A 14,510-nucleotide genomic window follows, 5' to 3' on the forward strand; every position below is an offset into this window, starting at 1 on the left:
GCAAAGGGAATAAGGCGATGAGTGGGGGCGCAGAGAGGAGGGATAAAGAACACACAGGAGGGGAGAGAGAGGAAACTGAAGATCTCCCTTCTTGAACGGATCCGAGATCTGCCCAGTTAGGATCTGTGCATGTATGCATGTTCAGACGTGTGTGTGTTTGTGTGTGTGCGCACATGTGAGTACACCGTTTCTCACCTTGCCTCCTGCGACTGCTGATTTTCCTGAAGCAGGTACCCTCACACAGCCTGTTGAGCCTCTGCTGTTTGATCAACTCCATGATCTCGGGCTGGATCTTCTCTCTCAGCTCCCTGAGAAAATGACATTCGGAAACACATTTTTAGTTTAAGAGATTTCCCTCACTCCTGAACACCGCTGCCATCCATATGTGGCAAGCAGGCGGCACAAAGTTCCAAGATGCTACGAACTACTTAAGTGTAAATTCTTTTACATATCCCAGGTTTTCTGGTGTGCAACATTCATCTGACGGACAGAAATCCCCGTCAGGAGGAAACACAGAATGCCAAAAACAGATACACTTCCACACACTCAGAAATATGTCATGCAGCGTCCCAAAAGGCTGATCAGTGGGAATCTGTGCTGCTTCAGCTCTCACTGTCATTTATTCATGCATCTACATGTATGTGGTCTGTGTTGCATATGAATGTGGACTCAACATGAATTATGTATATTATCTACCCGAGTGGCACCGCCGCTCCCAATCTTTTATTTTGTTGTCTATTCTCTTCCATTTTACATTCCTGTCAAAAGTCTTGTTCTTTTTCCAGAACTGAAAAAGAACAATTCCAGGTTTTTTAGACAAATACAGGCTGCACATTTCTAACATTTTCTTGTATTCCTGCTTGTCCTTGATCACATTTTTGTCCTTCCTCCTCTTCTTCCTCGAGGCTCACCCGCTCTTGTCTCCCTTCATCTGTCTCCCTGCTCACCCTTTGCTGTCTATGTGTTTGCCTCATCAGTGACTCATTACATTGATCTGTGGTCGGACATTGGCTCTGACAGCGTTAAAGAAACAGCTAGTGGGGAGGGCGTGGCTCGTCAGAGGAAGGATGGATGATGATAACTCGGCTTTATCGCCTTGTGTGCTATTCTTCCGACTGCGCTGGAAATAGTTTTTTTTTGGGTCTGAGAGCTTGGATGGTCTTTTGAGGAAGCAGCTCCAGTTTCAATTTAAACGGATTCTTTCTGGCAAATGCAGAAAATCACAGAGAATTGAATTAAAGGGCTGAGGTTTGACCTCTATTAAGGAAGCACTCTGGTTGGTATCAAGTGTCTGAATGATGAAAGAAGTGAAGAACAAAAATCATTTCCGCCACCTGCACAGTAAATTATATCCATGGGATATCCATGAGGTAGAGAAGGGAATCAAACCTCTCAAATCCTCTGGCGACTGCATTCATATTAAGCTGTGTATTGACATTCTCTCATATCCTCAGCAGTTTTGAGTTGACCTGCTGCATGAATTCTTTATGTGATGTTTTAATTTTCTGGTGCAAGCAACCTTCAGCAAATACAAAAATGTCTGCATACATTTCAAAAATGGCCTCCTTACTAAACATCGCAAAATACCTCTAAGATGTCCTTTCAGAGGTAAAAATGACTTTATTCAGGAGACACAGCTTTGTTCTGACGCCGTAATTGTTACTCCTCAACGTCTTTTAATGTCTAAGGTTGTTCTCTGCAAAAATCGAAAGCAGAAAACTGGCAGCGAATGCAGCAGGTAACACAGAGCTCCTTTAAATCTGTCGCCTGACATGCTCTCCCCATTATGTTGACAAGTCATGACTGTACTGTATTGATTAGAGGAAAATTCCACCCTGGGGCAGTCTCATGCTGGTGAAGAGAGACGCGTCAGCCTGTGATGTTTCCAACAGTCATTCTGCGCTAAAACCTTAAAAATGGGCCTTTTCATTGCAGCGTCTGACTCAATTACTTATCGCCTGCTTCTCACAGAATGCCTCATGACATCAGCCTGAGATTTGAAAACTTGTTGCATTCTCATATACTCTTATTTTTCAAATCGAGGAACAGTAACTGATTTAGAGGCGTTGTAAAGAATGAAAGTGTTTGTAACCTAATTCTACAGATGACAGAAGTATTTCAGGGTATATTTTCTCACAGCTTCCTTCACTTTTGTTCTGCTTTCTCCCCTTGGATTAAAGTTTAGTCTCTACCCTCCCGATATCGATTCAATAAGCCCTTGGCTCAGCATTGATTACTGTTCAGAGGGACAAGCTCTCTCCGCCAAACGGTTTTTCAATAGTGCTGGCTACTCCATTAACTACAAGCCGGTCAAAACAATGTTCTCCATTACAGGGCCTGCATCTATGATCAGTCAATGAATGATCTATTACACACTCACTCTCCATGCTTAGTGAATTGGAGGGTCGTTTGTGGAGCATTCACTGGGAATGCCATTTTGCAGACAATTTGAATTTAATGCATATTTTCAATCATGAGAGGAGAGCTCGGGTGGAAGCTGCTTCAGGCCGGCAGCTGGCGTTGAGCTTACAAATGGAAAGGAGAAAAAAAGGAAGTAATTACAAGCATATTAATGACCACGGCTCCTTTATGTAGATGCAAATTATGTCGATGCAAATTACGTGCTCATTTGAGTCCTGAGCAGGTTGATGAGGAGAAGGGAAACTGCAATTAACAACAGGAAAATTATACATTTTTCCTGCTGTACAAAAAATGTTTTACTTTTCCGTTCCAAGTTTAATATTTCATTTAAACAAAGCTGTCAGACTACAGAATACGCTGAGGTTGCAGATTGCGACCAATCGAATACCCCTCACTTCACCTTCCCGTACGCAAAAGACAATCTCTGTCGTCAGTGTTTTGTTTGTCTGCTCTGGTCTATTGTAGAAACATGGGGGATTCTGTGGAAGGGAACCCGCTCCCTCTGTAGATACAAATGCCTAATTCTAAGGTAACGACAACACAGTCAGGTGATGATGAACACAGCATTCCATTTCTGCCCCTAAACTGCAGTAAATTCTACACACTGGACTTTGAAGTTCAGCATTTTCTCACCATCTTCACTTCCCAACAAGCTTTTACAGCTTCAGACAATCACTGCAACCCTTTGACAAAAGGTGTGCAAGTTTGAATATCACACTACAAAAACATCACACTGGTCACTGGTTGGTTGACTCACAGGATGGGGCGGGACTGGAAGTCTTCTTGATTCATCCTTTCGGACTGGCGTATCTTCAGGATCTCTGTGTAGCTCAGGTTCTGCAGGCGACTCTTGAACTGGTCCAGGGAATTAGGCTTGAGTGTCAGCGCTCGCATGATCTGCTCCCTCACCACCTGCATTACCTGCAGAGGAAAGAGAAGAGGTGGGTGAGATCATCACGCATGCAGGAGCAACACAGGTTGTGGAGAGACTGTGAAAGCAGTCAGGAAGCCAGAGCTAACCCCCTGCCTATTTTTGGTGGGTCAGACGAGCATATAAACGCCTGTTCAGTTCCAAACAGGATTAATGATGAGGTTTTCATTTTTTTTTTTCCCCCAGCGCTGGAGCCTTTAATCCAGTCTGGTGCACTGAGCCTTAAGAGGAAAAGAGCAAAGCAGAATAATTCAACAGCGGCTAGTCAGCTGTTAGCATCGGTGAAAGGCATGACGGAACTTGCCTATAATACCCAAGCTAGCTAATACCATTAGTCTGGCCGTGGCTGCAGAGGCATGACACGAGTGGTGTTCCAAGTCATCAATCCCACTCGAGGGGTCTTTGTGATCAACGGAGGTAGCAATACAATAGGAGAGCGCTCCACAACAGCACATAAAACACATCATGCATGTCTGGATCAATTAGCCTAGCGTGTATGCGCTGCTGTCAGGAGATAATTAAACTGTACACACAGAGGCTGCAGAGCTGCGCACACACATTCAAATCTAATGCTCCAATATTCACTTGGCTCATAATCATCGGTTCATCATCAGCGCTATAGCAGACATATTCGCGTGAGGAAATTCTAACTCAATATTTCATATCATATTACACTATTAATGAGGTCATAATACAAACTCAACAACTGAACAAACAAGAGGAAAATGCATCCTCAGAACACTGTTTGAGGCGAGAGAGGTGGCAGGGTCCGCCACATGTAAACAAAGCCAAACAGTATGATTTTTGTGTCCTTTAAGCTCAGGTTGTTCAATTTATTCAGTTGTGAAAACAAATAGGGTTTGTTTATCTAGTTTGTTGAGGCATAAACAAAAGTCAGTCTATGAAGATCTTTCTGTTCTGATCAAAACCACACAGTGCACCTTCAAACCGGGTGTAAAAAAAACCTTTTGGCTACACTCATGGAGCATAAATAGCTATTAATAAAATCAATGTTTAGGATTAGGATATAAAGTGCAATTAAATCCCAGTATGAGTTGCTTTATGACAAGGCTACAGTGATTTTTTCTACAGTTAATAAAGCACTGATTCTTTCCAAAGTATAAAACCTCAGCACGTACACTTGAGTCTCCAGAAAAGAAAAAAAAAGAGACCTAAGCTGAAATCTTCAATGACAGCTGCTTCCATTAAGCTTTGCACTCTGATTTGCATTCGGCATAATTAGGATCTGAACACTAATATATCTGAAAGATTGATTCTTTATTTGTCAAACGTATTCAGCCTACACACGGAGGACAGGACTGAGAGCAAACATAATTCCTAATAGGTTGAAATTGTTCAAACACGACAGAACTTCACCGGCAGCAGCGGTTGATGGGAGCCTGTAAATCCTGCTGAGACACTCAGTGTGATATTTGGCCAAAAAAAATGTACTTTTTTCTCCAGCCAGGTTGAGCTGTGCTGTTCCATTTGCTGGAGATGATGGGACGCTAAACGCGACGAGCAGCGCTGATTATGGATCGGCCTTGTTAGCAGCCGCCTCTCTGAGCCTGCAGATGCTGATTCACTGGATTAGATCATACTGAGGTGACAGGAAGAAATAGACCGTCTTCCCTTCTGTTCCCATTGATTTTACGCTATTTCGGTTTTCTCTGCTTGCCTTGTTGATCAAATACTTGCAGACATGCAAGTATTTCCAGCCTCACTTCTCTCCAGGATGTGTGAATGACAATAGAGTGAGAGAGACTTTGAGGTGTATGTGCACAGAAAAGTAGATGTTTTTGGATTTGCCTCATAATTTGTGTTATTTCCTGCCCTGTACCAACCTGTTTCATCTGGGCTTCCTAAACCTCAAAAATAATGCCAAAATCCAGTGAGCCAAGATCCCAAACATGGTCTTATGTAATATTGTTCTTGCTGTTTGTACTGCGAGGCCATTACTCATCAAGTTGCTAACCCCTGAACTCTGACTATTCAGACTAAGCCAGGGGTGGGAGCGGTATAAATAGAAAATTTGAGTTGACAAAAATGAAAAATGAACAGCGTAAAGCTCAGCCCATCATCAAAATGAAAAAAATCTGAAAAACTCAAGACAATAAAGGCGATCTAAGATAATCCTCTTGAATCAGCATCGCATTCACTGTGTGGCCGGGGTTCAAGTCCCCTTTTGAAACGCTGTTGCTCCACGGTGAGGGCGCCACAAAAATGGAATTAACCCATTTTTTAATTTGGTATCTGATAAGCCCCGAAAGTAGTTCTCAGCTCCCACTGCAAAAGAAAATGCACAATTTAATCCGAGGATTAGCTTTAAGAATGCAAATATGTTCAAAGATGGTAATCACAGTAGTATTTTCCGAAAAACGGGCGACAAATTGACCTTGAAAAATTAAAAATACAGGCCGACAGCGACAACAGAAAAGAGGATGGTCGGGTCAAACGAGCAGGCTTTTGGCTTTTTAGCACCTTTGTATGGTCTGACTTAGCAACACAACTCAGTCACAGACCCACATCGGTGCACACGAGGTCCTCTCTAGTGTGATCCCAAATCTAACTGGCATTAAAGTGGATGCAGAACATCAGTGACTCAGCACAAGTACGTGCTTCAAATCGCTTTTGACAAGATGCAGGGAAAGGAAGCTCTGCTCTGTGTAAAGAATATTAACCTCATAATATCATTGTTCAAATTCAGCATGTCGCAGCTGGAGAAAACTGACTATGCATTGTTTAAAGTTGCTGGACTATTTCTTCTGACAATTCAAAATCAGGCATTTTAAAAGGTGTAAAATCATTTGGTTTGACTTCTCAGGAGGAAACAGATAAATTTGATCTGTTTTCTAGATCATCTCCACCTTTTATACACTTCTTCTATTGGAAACAAGTAATGTGGACAACAGTTCTGACTGTAGCAGCGCCATGCTGTAAGTCAATTAAGTGCCATTCTATGTCTGTAACCTGCTCGGATGTCCAAACATCAACAGTAGCAACAGAACCAAGTACAAAGACCTTATTCCTGACATGCAGGTCGAGACCCTTTCCTGTGGTGCAATATCAAGTGTTTTTCTATTATAAATCTCAGCTGATTTTATCATGTAGAGGTCAACTTTGGCAACAAAGTGAGCAAAAATATAAACACCAGCACACAAATGACCAACCATTAGAGGGCGAGGGTCAGCAACTCTCCCTCACTGGTCAAGACTTGTTCTAGGTGTGCAGGGACTCATTATGAGTATGGTGGAGTAGTCTGTCGATCTGTCCATAGAGACAGCTGTCCGCTCCTTCCTCAGCTGACATATTCATGTCAACTCTCACTGCTGGATGTCATCTCCATGGGCAGCTGTTTTCCGCATACAACCCTCATCTGTCATTCCCTGTATTTTGCATGCCATATTTTCACGAGGAGGGACCACAAGTGTCCAGCTAACGGCAGATTTACAACCACTAGGACCGGCCTCTTCCTCCTGCTGGGGCTGAACAGGGTGCAGACAAATGGAAGAAGCCACAGTTTGCAGTCATGCTACGACTGATTCATCGCTCCTGTCCGCTACTTTTAATCACAACTTTTGGTGATATATTTCCATACACACACAATCACACACCTTACAATCCAGATAGTTAAGCTTCAAATTAATGTATTCTCCCATTAACATTACAAATGGTCTGTCAGTGTGTCTCGCAGGAACATTCTCCCCCTAAAGGTGTAATTTGTAGAATATGGCCAGAATTCGAAAGGAGCTCCAATAATACAGAGGGCTGCATATCACCAGGGTTACCAACAACTGCTGCTCTTTGCTAAATATCCTTGGCTGTAGCTAGATGCTATTAGCTAATTAGCACATTAGCTGGATGAGCCAATGTTCCGAGAGTTTGATCAAAGGGGAATCACCATCGGTGAATGGATTTGACACTGAACAGGGACTGAACACAGACGGAGGTCAGTTTTACAACAGAGGATACAGAATGGAGGTGATTTACAGCTCATCTTGATAGAAACTCATCTTGGAGTATGCCCCATTTCAATTCTTGACATTTTGTGAGATTACTGGGGGCTATGTGACTATCACTTCTTGCTGGTACAAAGTGGTATTTGGAGACCAGACAGGCCAAGGGTAGCCGGTTAGCACTCTTACTTCTTTAACACATTATAGACAAAGCAGTCAATAAACAGAATAATCGGCACTTCATTTCAAGGATTTACATTCTTGTAGCTTAGCTACTTTTCATGGCAGAGCTCATCGACACCTGCAGCTTCCAGCCTCTTCCTGACTCTGGAGACCGACTGCCATCCATCCCTGGTGCCTCAGCAGAGCTGTCCCAGGGGAACATTCATTAATATGCCTTGTTTGCAGTCATGTCTCCGGCAGGAAAACAATTCTGTTGGCCCATGTGGCAGCACTCATGCTAATTAACACTGCGGATATTCATCACATTTAATACGAACACATGGTCCTTTCACAACAGGGCGGAGGGGCATTATGAATATTTTATCTTCATCCCTCTTTTTCATCCCCCGATTGCTCGGAGAGCACCTTGGTAGAGGTGAGATGACGTCAGCCCTGAAGCAAGCTTTACAGGCTGCGCTCACGCACGGGATAAATTTAGGCTCGTTTTTTTTGTACTGGCGTCATTTAAGATGCAGTCTGGATGATGTAAGTGCAGAATTGTTCATCCTGTGCTCTTCTGTCTATTCAGTCAGAGCTGTTGATCCAAGATTTATCTCCTCTGTCTTGTCCACCTTTATTTCCGTCTTTCTCTACATTCCCTCTCATGCTACCTAATCTCCTCCAAACAACAGGCCATCATTCTTTCGTGTAGCTCTTTGGAACAGGAAGTCAGATGGCAGAGCAAGTGTCAGCGAAAGTAATTAAACGGCATCCCATGAGCCATCGCGTACACGTAATGAAGAGCTGACCACAGTGACTCGTCTGCCACACTCCTTCATCACTCTCCTCTTCCTCTCAGTCTCTCCTCGAACAGGACAGTCGGGCAGTTTCTCGTTCCAGGAGTCGCCCCGCCATCCATCATCTACAAAGCATCAGCCGTAACAAATTACCCAACCCCCCCACCCCCACCCCCCCTCACCGACCAATCGACTGTCGCTGCTGCTCCATTTGCCTAAGAGGATGCTAATGACATCATTTACCAGCTGTCAGTCAAACGCTCACCCGCCACTCAAGCCAGGGTGGTGAAATCTGGAGATTGCACTGGAGAGGCACTTTGGTGGGCAAATAATAAGCCGGTAATCACAGAATAATGACTTTGCTGATACTCCCTGAAAGCAATCAAAAAGTCAATCTCACATGGTGATAATGGGAGCGTCAGTGAAGAGCGTTTCTGCATTTAAAGCCCAAAACATGCATGCAAAATGAAGCTTTCATGCACAAGTGAGAACGCATAAAAAGCACACATGTTCACTTCTGTCAGAGCGCATGTTTTATAGTAATCAGCAGAGAAACAGAACACAGGGAATCAGTTTCCCTGTTATTGAAATGGTAATTATGTCTTCCCTCCCTGCCACCATGTCCCACGTTCAATCACTAATCATGTTCTTCAAAATTGACCATGATGTCATTCAAAATACAACAATGCCACAAGTTGGACATGAAAGGATGCCTGTCTGTTATTATCAGGAAGTACAGTGAGGGGAGTGCTGGTGCGCGCTGCAATAAATTTGCAATAAAGAAGCTGATAAAAATGATTTGAACAAAGCTGCAAAAGATCTATTTTGGAAGTCTGCCGGGCTGAGAAGTGACAAAGCTGTGGTTCAGGATTCATGGTTTTTATACCAAACCTAGGGAAACACTACCATTCTCGAATGCTCGCCACTTGGACTAAAAACAGTTAATGTCGTCCTGTGTTTCAGCCATTTTTGCCATCGTAGATGTGATGGTGACAGTGATGTCTGCCAGGTTATGTTTTCACCTGTTTCTGTTTGTTGTTTGTTGGTTTGTCAGCAAGATAACACAAAAACATAACAGATTTTCACAAAACTTGGATATAGGATGAGGATGGTTTCAGCCCAGAATGGATGTCTGGTGTGGATCCAGGTAAATGGACGAATCCAGGAATGTTTTCTCACTTGGTTTAACAATGTGAGACAAGGTGTTTTCACAAATTTTTGTTAATTTTTCAGGAATACTGCATGGATCTTGATGAAAAAAGTTAGGCCCATTAAGGTGGCTGGTATCTGCAACCTAGCAAATATAAAATGTGTTATATGTGTTATTGGATTAGGCTTGATTGAATAGGACTGTTGCGCCCTGGTGGAGGCATGCGTTACACTGAGTGCCCTTGTTGTTTCAGATGAGATGACGATGGGGAAAACTTCATCTCCATTTGGATTATATACTGCCATCAGTAAGGATGAAGATTGTCAGAATTAAAATAGATCACATAACAAGCTGCAAGCACAGCAGTAAAATATTGTTGAGAACAGCTGCTAGCTACGCATACATAATAACTAAAGCTGGAATCATTAGTCTGTTAACGCATTAATCTGTAAATGTTTGGTTTCCATCATTTTTCTAGAAGCACTGATGTTGCATTTGCTGGTTCGAGCACCTCAGATGTGAGGACTGGCAGCTTTTTGCCATTTCATTTAAAGGTAAACTGAACATCTTAAGACTTTGGACTTTAAGCTAACTAAACATCCATTTAGGCTGTGGGGAAAAAAAATACTGGTTATTTTGTATTATTTTATGGAATTTTACAGACAAATGACTAATTGATAATGGAAATAATGGCAAGATGCAGCCCCACTAATGATCTCTCACAGCATACTGCCAATATGATATGGAAATGCCAAACAAGGGACAGTCGGAGAGCCATTTCACAGAGGGCGAGGAACAAGAGGTGAATGCTGCACAGTCAGCTTCCCAGATTAAATTAAGGATATTCAGCTTTTCTTGTTAGACTCTCCTGACAACCCTGTCGTGGCTCCATGTTTCAGTCTGCTGAGAGCAACTAAGTGGAAAGGCACTACTTTCATCCATTAAAATTTCAATTATGTATCTGCACCCCACGGCTGGAATGTAAGGAGCCACTGCATCTGGGTATCTCAGTAAAATAAAATAGAGCGGTGAGGGGTAAATGTAACTTTAAAGCGCAGAGAAAAGCTCTTTTCTCTCTCAGTAAATGCCTCCGGGACCCTTTTGACAGCATTATGGCACCGCAGGGAACAGCACATACTGTACTGTGGGCACGACAGATAATACACTTTCTCAACGCACACACTTCTGCTGCACAGAAACTAATTCATTCCTTTACTTACATGCATTATGCAGTACGAACAAGCACCAACACACCAAACAAAACTCTCCCATGTAAATTCCCAATATTCCCTCATATGCACACGCACAAAACATCTGCAGACCTCCCTCCATCAGTCCTATTCTTCCCTCCGCATGAGTGAAGCAGAGTCGACGCCGGCTGTTGCTGCTAGCTGTTGTTGTTGCCATATTTAGAGTCCCAGCACTGCATGGCCAGACAAACTGTCAGAGGAGCTCTTTTTCAACAACCAGCTCAGTGTGAGGCGCAGCGCGGCCCATATGGATGACTGGAGAGCAGAGTCGCCGGGGAAAATGGCCATTTACGGTGAGTCAAGAAATGCTGATGAAAGCCAAGCGCTGACCTTGGCTTGTGCACAGCGTTGCATTAATGAGTGTTTCATTATGACAGGGATGTTGCAGGAAATATGAACATTCGGCATTAATTGTCCCAGAGGGATGGGTAAATTGGTTGTGATTAAACATCTATTCAAGGACATCAGAACAGGTATTATTTCATTACATGAGATGAGACTCTCATTAGATCCTAGAGTCTACCCATAATACAACACTGCCAAGGAGAAACACATTCCGAAAAATTCGTTTTTGGATCTGATTGATGCTGAAAACTGAAGTCAGCAGGTTCACCATGAATAATGCACGGGGCATCCATTTAGGACAGTTATGGGTTTTTTACACCAAATGTTTGACATTGCACAGGGAGAGGCCATTTCTGGCTTTGAACAGAGCTGAACAAGTGCATCCTCCATCAGGTTTTGCAGCAAATGTGCTGATTTCAAGAGAAAATGGCATTCACAGTTATGGCAGCTACTATGCTACAGAAAACTCAGCCTGTTCTCATCAGGAACGCAGCCATATAGGTCAACTAATCAAGGAGGTTATCGCAATATTATTACAACATTACACAATTGCATTTCTTGTTCAGTGACAACCTCTGGTGGCTGCAGTAATTATTACGGCAGCAAAGGAGGAAGTGAAGAAAAACCATTCAAAGAGCAAAACTAACAAAGTCGTTTTCCTGCCTAAACCCAACCAAACTGCGACTGTACTATGACTGTTGCATGTATGCTTCAACAGTCATATGGTTTTTAAGAATGGAGACATATACCGTTTTGGTCGAGTAGTGAATAATAAAAAACGTTTTGTGTACACGTGCCATGGATTCATGCACAGATAAAGCCACTGACTAACCAGAGATTGATTGATGTCAATTTGGGGTTAGCTAGGACAATGACCGAGGAAGAAGAGAAGAGCTAATGTGGACACTATATATCTACTCATTGCAATACTGAACAATGTTATTGCTCATTGAAGATTTTCTTTATATCATGGAAGCCTATTGCATTATTTAGTGGCCTGGCGTTGAACTTTACATCCATGTTAGTTGCTTTGTAAAATTATGTGCTGCTCTACCATTCGTGCACACGGTCTGCCATTAGGCAAACTGAGAGAGTCATTTCAAAGAGAGTAATTGAATTTGCACCTCTTGTCTTTCTGTTGTAGTGTGAAGCAAGGTGGACTGACTATACCCCAGAGAATCTGTGTTTGTCTCCCTGCCTTCCATGCGTCATCACCTTGCTTCAAATTAAACCCGGATTCATGCAGTGATACATCAAAACCGGATTATTATGTGATGCTAATGATAAGGCCTGCAGCAGCCATAACCCAGCATGTTTCCACAATAAGACACACACACACACACACACACACACACACACACACACACACACACACACACACACACACACACACACACACACACACAAACCACAGCCTTTGAGGAGACTTCATTGTCTTCAAGGAATCTAAAGCACATACTGTGTGGACTGCTGTGCACATATGGGTTGCACACACACACACACAAACGAACACTTATCAATAACAAACAGACATGAATAAATGAATAGATGGATAAATAACTAAATCAAAAGATGTGTAAACTTGAGGTTTATTTCTCCCTGCTGTATTCCAGCAAGGAGACAACATTACCATCATCTTGACAGACAAGAAAACAAAATGTTAGCTCTGCATGTCTGCTCAGGCAAAACTCTGATGGTTTTGATGCTAATGGCTGATGATCTCTCTGGTCTGATTAGTGAGCTCAGCTTTGGCATTCACTGTGAGCGGGCCAACGCTGCCTGAGATCAGAGATCCCCCTTTAGGCACACACACACAAAAAAACAAAAACACACGCACTCATGAAAAACTAATGCAGAGGAAAAAAAAAAGAGAAACAAGCCCCCTGCACCGGCACATAGTGCAGCATTCACAGTCTGCTCTTGCTACACACTCATAAAACAAAGCATGAGGAAAGATAACATACAAACAACACCAAACTTAAAGCCGTACACACCCCAACGAGGGCTCCAACACACCAATTTGCTGCAACGCATGTGCAAACGCACGGTCACGCACTGTCCGAGTGCGCATACACGCGTGCAGAAACAATAAAGCAAACCTTGTTAAGGGAGTGGGAGGTGAGGCAGCCAGGCAGAAAGATATAAATAGCCTGTCTGAATTCAACAATAGAGGTGGAGGGGGGTCGAGAACAGGAACGAGAGGAGAGGCGTAACACAGGAGGGAGAGGAAGGGAAAAGGAGAGAGCTTTGGGGGATGGAAGGGAGGACAGAGGTATAGACAGGTAAATAAAACCAGTATGGAATAAAAAAAATAAATAAAAAAAACAGCAGGTCTCACTGCAGGAGAGGAGAGGAGAGGAGAGGAGAAGAGAGGAGACGAGTGGGGGAGGGGCTGCTTTACTGTGTCATACATGGACCGCTTCATGCAAAGCACGACAGCAGCAGTCACAGTTGTGGGCATATGGCGACGCGTGCAGCGCCTTCACCAACTGTCCCAGGCTGCTTCCGGGAATCCAAACATGGCATCCACCCAAAACCTTTGGCACCTGCACTCGCATTATTATTGTCACATCACTTCTGACTGGACATACCAGCACCCATTTATTTAATCATGTATGCGTGCGTGTTATAACGTTCTGGCGAAGTGGAGGAGCTGTCCTGCTGCTAAAGAGCAGAGCCAGAGATCATTTGCATTGATTTGCATTAAACGTCCTTAATTGATTTGTGGTGAGCGGCCTTAAATAAAAGCAGCCAAACGGCAAGTCGGATAGATTCTGTAATAATAAAAATAGCAGCTACACACAAAGCGATGTGTGATGGGTGACGAGGGGGTCGGGCTGCTGCTTCTACGGCTTTGGAGGATTGCCATGTGAATAATCCCACATGGGACAGGGTCGGTCTTCAACCTGGTTGAACAAAGCAGATTATCTACTCTCCTCTGAATCACCCTTAGCTGGAACACAAATGTCAAACATCAATAAAAGAGGGCATTGCTTTACAACTGTGTTAGTGTTTCCAGAGGGGCTGACAGTAAAATGGGGGACCAGGTTCAAGGTCTTTTGCTCAAGGGCAGTGATACAGACAGACAGTGGGTTTTCTTAGTGTTTGAACTTGGCTTGTCTTTGAGGGAAGAGTATCATTAACAGGGCTGCAATTACTGTTTATTCCAACTGTCAATTAAAGGAATAGTTGGACATTTTTGGGACATATGCTCATATCTATATTTTTTAAAAATGACGCCAGAGACAGGAGGCAGTTAGCTTAGCTTAGCATAAAGACTGGAAAAAGCTAGCTGGGCATTGCTTGTGTATTTTTTTTTTTACCTTTACACAAACTACATATATGATGCATTGATGAGCCATTATTCTAAGCTAACTGCCTCCTGGCTCTTTCTTCATGCCAGTCCCAGTGAACTTCTTTTTTAACTCTCTGAAAAATCTACTATAAATATTTATCAGAAATGTTAAACTAACTAATGAACCAATAATTTGGTTTAAA

The 14,510-nt window shown here is 43.0% G+C and overlaps 1 protein-coding gene across 5 annotated transcripts in view; it reads right to left on the bottom strand.

Moving 5' to 3' along the window:
- elmo1 (engulfment and cell motility 1 (ced-12 homolog, C. elegans)) overlaps nucleotides 1-14,510 on the bottom strand; it is a 117,466-nt gene that overhangs the window by 11,444 nt on the left and 91,512 nt on the right. For all 5 annotated transcript variants that reach the window (XM_037093112.1, XM_037093109.1, XM_037093111.1 and 2 more), the window contains 2 exons: nucleotides 3,179-3,342; nucleotides 196-308 (listed from right to left, as the gene is read on the bottom strand). In XM_037093112.1, the coding sequence (XP_036949007.1) occupies nucleotides 196-308; nucleotides 3,179-3,342 (277 nt within the window). The remainder of the gene's footprint in view (nucleotides 1-195; nucleotides 309-3,178; nucleotides 3,343-14,510) is intronic.

Source organism: Acanthopagrus latus, chromosome 3, assembly GCF_904848185.1.
Source record: "Acanthopagrus latus isolate v.2019 chromosome 3, fAcaLat1.1, whole genome shotgun sequence".
Lineage (NCBI taxonomy): Eukaryota > Metazoa > Chordata > Actinopteri > Spariformes > Sparidae > Acanthopagrus > Acanthopagrus latus.